At 47.8% G+C, this 8,621-nt stretch overlaps 1 protein-coding gene across 1 annotated transcript in view; it reads left to right on the top strand.

Moving 5' to 3' along the window:
• The window catches only part of AGFG2 (ArfGAP with FG repeats 2), a 44,749-nt gene that overhangs the window by 31,485 nt on the left and 4,643 nt on the right, over positions 1–8,621 (top strand). Inside the window, exons 5-7 of the mRNA XM_011943956.1 lie at positions 1,078–1,231; positions 1,825–1,990; positions 3,305–3,430. Of these exons, the coding sequence (XP_011799346.1) occupies positions 1,078–1,231; positions 1,825–1,990; positions 3,305–3,430 (446 nt within the window). The remainder of the gene's footprint in view (positions 1–1,077; positions 1,232–1,824; positions 1,991–3,304; positions 3,431–8,621) is intronic.

Consider the following 8,621-nt stretch of genomic DNA (forward strand, 5'->3'; position numbering starts at 1 on the left):
AATATAGCAACTATTTGCATGTCATTTACATTGTATTAGGTATTATAAGTAACCTATAGATGATTTAAAGTATATTAGAGGATGTACATATTTGATATGCAAATACTTCACCATTTTATATAAGAGACTTGAGCATCCTGTCCTCTGATTATGGAATTGTTGGGGGATCGTGGAACCAGTTCCCTGGGAATACCATGGGACAACTATATTTTGTCTTTCTGATGAAGGAAACAACATCTCCATTCTACTATACCTTTTCTCTCCCCTGGTATCACTTCTTGTGGGATCTCCGGGGTGTGTACATGTTGGGAGGTAACTGTGAGGTAGAGAAGAGAATGCAGAGAACAAAGAGATTGATGTGGATAAGACCACACTGTGGAGTCCCTCCTAGGGATGTCCTCAGGATTAAGATGACACTTACCGAGCAGGGGCCACCGACACTGTAGTGGAAGGGAATTGTCTCGGCAGTAGCAGGAGCTGGCAGGATAGAAGTGTAGATTGTCAGCACCTAGAGGATGAGGTGGCAGGCAGCTTTTCTGTGGAACTGAGAAGGAGTCTGAAGAAACACCCAGGAAATAAAAGAGGGGGACCTTTGCCAGGTGCAGTCGCTCACGCCTGTAATTCCAGAACTTTGGAGACTAAGGCAGGAGGATCACTTGAGGCCAAGAGGTTGAGACCAGCCTGGGCAACATAGCGAGACCTCGTCTCTACAAATAATTAAAAAATTAGCCAGGCATGGTAGTGTGTACTTGTGGTCCCAGCTACTTGGGAGGCTGAGGCAGGAGGATCACTTGAGCCTGGGTGGTTAAGGCTGCGATGAGCCAACATTGCCCCACTGCACTCCAGCCTGGGTGACAGAGCGAGACCCTGTCTCAAAAAAACCAAAAGATATTCAAGGGGATGCTCAAGATAGGCAGAACTTTGCTAAGTTGCTTGGTTCCCTTCAAAAAAGGGAATTAGTAGAGAAACATGAGCATAGATTTTGACTCCTGTAACCTATGTCTTCCCAAACACCTAAGCTGAGCATCGTCCAAAGTTTTATCCCTCTCTTTACAGCCTAACTCTTCTTTCTCAAAGGTATGTCCCCCCAGACCAAGTCAAGGGGCCCGCTTATACCAAAGGCAGTGCCTCCACCCCTGTGCAGGGCTCCATCCCAGAAGGGAAGCCCCTTCGGACACTTCTGGGTGATCCTGCACCGTCTCTCTCAGTTGCTGCCTCCACCTCGAGCCAGGTAACTCTCAGATCTGCTTGTCATGTTTCTGTTGAGATTGGGGAGACAGGAGTGTCAGTTTCCTCAATCAGATTCCCCAGACTTAGCAGACAACAGTGCAGGAGCTGTGAGTTGGTTCTCGGTCCTGCTGTTAACCTGTATCTTGTATTTGTCACTTCTGGACCTCATATGTTTTGGAAGTCAGAACCCAACAGGAAGTGGTATTTAGGGAAGTCAGAATATCAGCTCCAAACCAGAGCATTCCATCAAAGAAACACAGAAGAGGCTGGGATATGGTGTCCAATACCTGGGAAAGTTGAGGAGTAACAGCCATGGGGGCAGTGTTGGGCAACATTCCTGTATATCTCAGGGTTACCTTGGCTCATGTGCTGTAAAATGTGTGGTTCTTGGAGCAGGTGTACTGAGAAGACGAGGATGATATGAGCTGTAAGAGGGGCTAAGGCAGCTCCTGCCCTGGAAACTTTTAGGTTGAGGGCAGTTACTCACTGTCTTCTCTCTCCACCTGCCTATCTGAGGGCAACCTGGGGAGCCAGAGGAGGGCCTGAGGCATGTCTGGGATTCTAAGGGCTGTATGCAATTCCTTCTCCTCCAAGCCCGTCAGTCAGTCTCACGCTCGGACATCCCAGGCCCGGAGCACTCAGCCACCTCCCCACTCCTCTGTCAAAAAAGCCAGTACTGACCTGCTGGCTGACATTGGTGGAGACCCCTTTGCTGCACCCCAGACGGCACCAGGTTTTGCTGCATTCCCTGCCTTTGGGGGTAAGTGAGTTTTGGTATGGGACCCTCCCTACAGCATATATACTTACAACATGAGATACAGTCCCTGGAGGTGACCCTGACTCTAGATCTCATGCAAACAAATGTGAAGGTCACTCTGAAGCAGCAAGGCTGGGAGGATTGGGGTCAAATAAGTACAGCCAGGATTATGTGTGGGAGTTTGATCCTAAAACATTACAGTTGAGGGCTCCTAGCACTTCCTTTTAGAACACTGGAAATAGTCTTTTACTGTTTTCTCTCTCTGTTAAAATGGGAGGACGAGGATTATCATGTGTTCCATTTCACCAAAGATTATTCTTCCCCCAAATCAGCAATAGCAAGTGGAAGGTTGAGCAGCATAGAATCTGTTTTCCTTTTTTAAAAATTTTCAAGCTGGACACAGTGGCTCACACCTGTAATCCTAGCATTTGAGAGGTCGAGGCAGGCAGATCACCTGAGGTCAGGAGTTCAAGACCAGCCAGGCCAACATGGTGAAACCCTGTCTGTACTAAAAAGAAAAAAGAAAAAATTAGCCAAGTGTGGTGGCACGTGCCTGTAGTCCCAGCTACTCGGGAGGCTGAGGCAAGAGAATTGCTTGAACCTGGGAGGTGAGGTTGCAGTGAGCCGCAATCTCGCCACTGCACTTCAGCCTGGGTGACAGAATGAGACTCCATCTCAAAAAAAAAAAAATTCAAGCTCCTTCCTCCATGAAAAAAAATTTTCATGCCCCAAACTAGGCCCTGACAAAAATGTTAATGCCTCATGGAGTAAGGATAGAAGAGGGCAGGGAGTGAACCTGGAGGCCCTGGGTGCCCCTGTCCCCCTGTGTGGGTCTGGCTCTTGGCTCCAGGCCCCACCCATTTCCCTCTGAAGAGGACCCTGTGGAAAGGCAGATGTCCCATAAGAGTGGCCTTTGGCCTTTAGAATTAGTAGATATATTACATAGATGGGCATATACATTTTCTTTTCTTTTTCTGTTTTTGTTTTGTTTTTGTTTTGAGTCAGAGTCTCATTCTGTCACCCAGGCTAGAGTAGAGTGGCACAATCTCGGCTCACTGTAACCTCCACCTCCCAGGTTTAAGCAATTCTCATGCCTTAGCCTCTCAGGTAGCTGGGATTACAGGCATGTACCACCACAGCCAGCTAATGTTTATATTTTTAGTAGAGAGAGGGTTTTACCATGTTGGCCAGGCTGGTCTTGAACATCTGACCTCAATTGATCTGCCCACCTCGGCCTCCCAAAGTGCTGGGATTATAGGCGTGAGCTACCACACCTGACAATTTTCTGTATAACCTTTATGTTTCTTCCACCTACAGGTCAGACACCTTCCCACGGGGGCTTTGCCAACTTTGATGCCTTCAGCAGTGGCCCCAGCTCTTCTGTGTTCGGAAGCCTCCCTCCAGCTGGTCAAGCCCCGTTCCAGGCCCAGCCAACTCCTGCGGGTAAACTCTGCCCCACTGGCTTCCTTTCTCTTCCAACCGTGTCCATTTGTTCATGTCCATAAATCAGCCTTCATTCATATCCTCACTATCCTAAAGAGCAAAGCAGCAAAGCACAAAGAGAAGCAGCTCCAGGAGAGGATGAGCGTGTCTGACACATTCTTATCAGGGAGAGGGGGGCTCTACTGTTCTGCTTTTTCATGAAAGGAAAATGACTAAGATTGCAGCAGGAGCTGTGTGGGTTATACACTAGGAAACTTTTCACTAGAAAATATGGAAGACCTGAGTCCTAGAAAAATTGAAAACGGATGTGACCTTTTTCTCTAAGGTGCTCTTGTCTGCATAGTACACTGTCCCAAAGGGTCAAGGGTCAAGGTAGTCTCCAGAAGTCCTCATCCATCCCGCTAAGACCAAAGGCCTGTAAACGCTACGTTGCTGCCAGCCACAATGGCTTACGCCTGTAATCCTAACGCTCTGGGAGGCCGAGGTGGGAAGATCGCTTGATCCCAGGAGTGTGAGGCTGCAGTGAGTGATTACTGTGCCACTGCACTCCAGCCTGGGTGACAGAGTGAGACCCTGTCTCAAAACAAATAAACATACAAAACCAAAACACTATGCTATTTAGCCATTGCAAGAGACTCTTCAGGCCTTCTTAAAGCATTCTGCTCCTTCCTAAGCTCTAGATGTCGAGTCTTCATAGCCTTTGGGTGCCTTTTGCCTTTGGACATCCTGGACAATGGGAGGGCAGCTGCAGTGCTCGCTGTCAGGCCCAGATGTCTGGGGAAAAGCCAGTGACGTACACTCTTTCTTTTTCCCTTCCTCTACCCATCCTTCTCTTCTCCACCCTCACTGCCAGCCAGTCGGATGCTAACGGAAAGTTACAGCTTTGGTAAGTTACTCTCCCCACCCCAGAGCCTACCCAAGCGCCTCTGATCATAGAGTTTTGAAGGCTGGAAGGAACCCTTAAAATTTGGTCATTTGACAGATAAGGCAGTTAAGCAATTTCCCTAGTCATGCAGGCCACAGAGTGACCAAGCTGAGACCAGAGCCCAGACTTCTTGACTCATGCTCTGCCCACAGCCTTCTTACTGTGCCACTGTGAGCTGATTAGCTGCTTTTGTTTCTATTTTATCATTTTGGAGGGCGACAAGAAGAAACATACATTGATAAAAGTTGGCTGGGTATGGTGGTTCACACTTGTGATCCCAGCACTTTGGGAGGTCCAGGTGGGCAGATCACCTGAGGTCAGGAGTTTGAGATCAGCCTGGCCAACATGGTGAAACACCATCTCTACTCAAAATACAAAAATTAGCTGGACGTGGTGGCAGGCGCCTGTAATCCCAGCTACTCGGGGGACTGAAGCAGGAGAATCACTTGAACCTGGGAGGCTGAGGCTGTGGTGAGCCAAGATCATGCCATTGCACTCCAGCCCGAGTGGCAGAGTAAGACTCTGTCTCAAAAAAAAAAGAAAAAAAAAGAAAAAAGTTCACAAAGAGGTTCTCAAAACCATGTACGTAAAATAACTGACCTCATACCCGTGAGATTCACGAAGCAAAAACTATTAGACATAATCAGAATTTAATAAGCCAAAGGAGTAGGAGACTATAATTTGTATTTTGGTAGACTATAATTTGTACAATGCTTTCCCACATGACTAACAGACAAGTAAGAAAGAAACTAGGAAACAAAATATCCATAAATTCTAACAAAGAGAAATCACATAGGTCACATTCTAGTTTTTGTTGTTGTTTTTTGTTTTTTTGTTTGTGTGTTTTTTGAGACAGTCTTACTCTGTCGCCCAGGCTAGAGTGCAATGGCGCAATCTCATTCAAGCGATTCTCCTGCCTCAGCCTCCTGAGTAGCAGGATTACAGGCACATGCCACCGTGCCTGGCTAATTTTTGTATTTTAAGTAGAGATGGGGTTTCACCATGTTGACCAGGCCAGTCTCAATCTCCTGACCTCAAGTGATCCGCCTGCCTTGGCATCCCAAAATTCTGTGATTACAGGCATGGGCCACCATGCCTGGCCATAGATCACATTCTGTATGATAAAAGATGACATAAACAAAGCTTAAAGGCATGAAACAGATGGAGAGACGATACAACATAGAAAACAGATGGAAGTTAGTATCTATAAAGTATTTTTAAAATTCCTGCGAATATGAAAATAGAATAATGGACAAGAGATACAAGCAGGTAACACCCAGAAAAAAAATATGAAAATAGGCCAGGCGCAGTGGCTCATGCCTATAATCCCAGCAGTTTGGGAAGCTGAGGCAGGTGGATCACTCTGAGGTCAGGAGTTTGAGACCAGCCTTGCCAACGTAGTGAAACCCCATCTCTGCTAAAAATACAAAAATTAGCTGGGCGTGGTGGCAGGCGCCTGTAATCGCAGCTACTTGGGAGGCTGAGGCAGGAGAATCGCTTGAACCTGGGAGGCGGAGGTTGCAGTGAGCAGAAATCGCGCTATTGCGCTCCAGCCTGGGCGACAAAAGCGAGACTTCGTCTCAAAAAAAAAAAAAAAAGAAAATATCCTCAACCTAACTAATCAGAGAAATGCAAACTAGGATAAGATAGTTTTGCACATCATATTGGCAAAATTTTTAGATTGATAATGGCCAGTATCGTGGGGGAAAGGACCTTCTTGTGCGCTGTTGGCAGGAATTGTACATTGGTGCAGGAATATTCAATTTAGTAAGAAAGGTGTGCTCCCAGGAATGGGAGCACTCGAGGAAACAGCCTATATAAAGTTGTTATAGATGTATCCCTTCTGAAATGCCTTCCCAGTACAGTTGATTGCTCTAAAGACAGAGTTTTTGGGGCAGACTCAGGGAGAAGGAAGGGCTCAGCCCCACGGACATCCCAAGCATTAAACCTTTTGTCCACTATCTGGCTGTCTCAAAAAGCAGTCAATCACTGGGCGTGGCGGCTTATACCTGTAATCCCAGCACTTTGGGAGGCTGAGGGGGTGCATCATTTGAGGTTAGAAGTTTGAAACCAGCCTGGCCTACATGGTGAAAACCCCCTCTACCAAAATACAAAAATTGGTCGGGCGTGGTGGTGCATGCCCATAGTTCCAGCTACTGGGGAGGCTGAGGCAGGAAGATTGCTTGAACTGGGGAGGCTGAGGTAGCAGTGAGCTGAGATTGTGCCTCTGCACTCCAGCCTGGGTGACAGAGCAAGACTCCGTCTCAAACAAAACAAAACAAAAACAGTCAACCTACAGCCAAACCCAGAGCCAAGGAACATTTCCAAAGATTCTGCCATTGTTGGGCACCTTCGTGCACTATGTCCATGAGGAAGGAAAAAGCCTCCCTTTGCAGGAAACTGGCTCAACTTGGCCCAGATCTAATGCTGATAATTGGCAGAACCACTTCCCACTACACCATGATCATGCAGGTGTTCCTGTGAGTGTGATTTAGCTATTGGGTATGAACTGAGAGAGGAGATTTTGAGAGGTGGGTGTCTCTTCTGACAAGCCTGCTTTTATTTTTATATTTCTGAGGGGGAGTATGGAGAGAGGGGAGGTTTTCAAAACTGTTTCTCTGAAACTGCAATAAGGCATGGTAGAAATCTAGCTGCGTGGCGTAAGAAGCGCATGAAGGCCGGGTGTGGTGGCTTATGCCTGTAATCCCATCACTTTGGGAGGCTGAGGTGGGCGGATCACCTGAGCTCATGAGTTTGAGACCAGCCTGGGAAACATGGCAAAACTTCTTCTCTACCAAAACTACAAATAATTAGCTGGGAATGGTGGTACGCACCTATAGTCCCAGCTACTCAGGAGGCTAAGGTGGCAGAATCAGCTGAGCCCTGAAGGTCGAGGCTGCAGTGAGCTGAGATTGTGCTACTGCACTCCAGCCTGGGCAACTGGAATGAAACCCTGCCTCAAAAAAAAAAAAAAAAAAAAAGTACATGAAATGAAAAGCAAACAGGAGCGCAGGTGTTTCTTGGGCCACCACCTCCTTTATGAGAATGCACTCTGTGCAAAGGGCCAACCCCGCCTGGGCTAGGGATGGTTCTGCCCCCTAGTGTCCACAGGGAGGCACAGCATGGCCTGCAGCCTCTCTCCCAGCTTGGTCCTCACTGGGGTGAGCTCCTGGAACATGAAGGACCACAGTAGTACAAAGAGTCAACCATCCGAGGAGAGGGAGCTGTGCTCGTGTGGAAATTCCACACACTGTACTTGGAGGCAGGCAGACAGGGAAAGGCCTCGACTGGGAGAGTCAGTAGAGGATCCAACACCATGCTGCTGGCTTTTTATTTATTTATTTATTTATTTATTTTTTAATTTTTTTATTTTTTTTGAGACGGAGTCTCGCTCTGTCGCCCAGGCTGGAGTGCAGTGGCTGGATCTCAGCTCACTGCAAGCTCCGCCTCCCGGGTTTACGCCATTCTCCTGCCTCAGCCTCCTGAGTAGCTGGGACTACAGGCGCCCGCCACCTTGCCCGGCTAGTTTTTTTGTATTTTTTTAGTAGAGACGGGGTTTCACTGTGTTAGCCAGGATGGTCTCGATCTCCTGACCTCGTGATCCGCCCGCCTCGGCCTCCCAAAGTGGCTTTTTATTTTTTTAAACAGTTTCGCCCTATTGCCTAGGCTGGAGTGCAGTGGCTTGATCTTGGCTCACTGCAATCTTCCTCTTCCAGGTTCAAGTGATTCTGGTGCCTCAGCCTCCCATGTAGCTGGGATTACAGGTATGCACTCCCATGCCCAGCTTATTTTTGTGCTTTTAGTAGAGACAGGGTTTTGCCATGTTGGCCAGGCTTGTCTCGAACTCCTGACCTCAAGCGATCTGCTTGCCTCAGCCTCCCAAAGTGTGGGGATTACAGGTGTGAGCCACTGGGCCCGACCCCAGCCAGCTGGCTTTCTAGCCTGCCTTACATCCTGTAGATTAGAAAGGATTGATGACCAAGTAAGCACAGTGGCGTTGTAGCCTTTCCCAGGAGGAAGCTGGAAGCCAGCACTTGTTCATCTAGAAAGCCCAGACATTTAGGAAGGAGGTGGCAAAGGAGAGCACTGTCTTACAAGTGCCAACACTCAGAGGGAGCGGGGCTTCAGGACCTGGCAGCAAGTAGGCACTGGGCACTTGGTCTTCCCTGCTAGATTCTCAACTTCTCCAACTTAAGGCCCGGGGTCACTGTTATTTATGCATAGTGCCTGACATGTGGAAGATCTCCCTCTTTTTTTTTTTTTTTT

The sequence above is a fragment of the Colobus angolensis genome, unplaced genomic scaffold, assembly GCF_000951035.1.
Source record: "Colobus angolensis palliatus isolate OR3802 unplaced genomic scaffold, Cang.pa_1.0 Scaffold222, whole genome shotgun sequence".
In the NCBI taxonomy this organism is placed as follows: Eukaryota; Metazoa; Chordata; class Mammalia; order Primates; family Cercopithecidae; genus Colobus; species Colobus angolensis.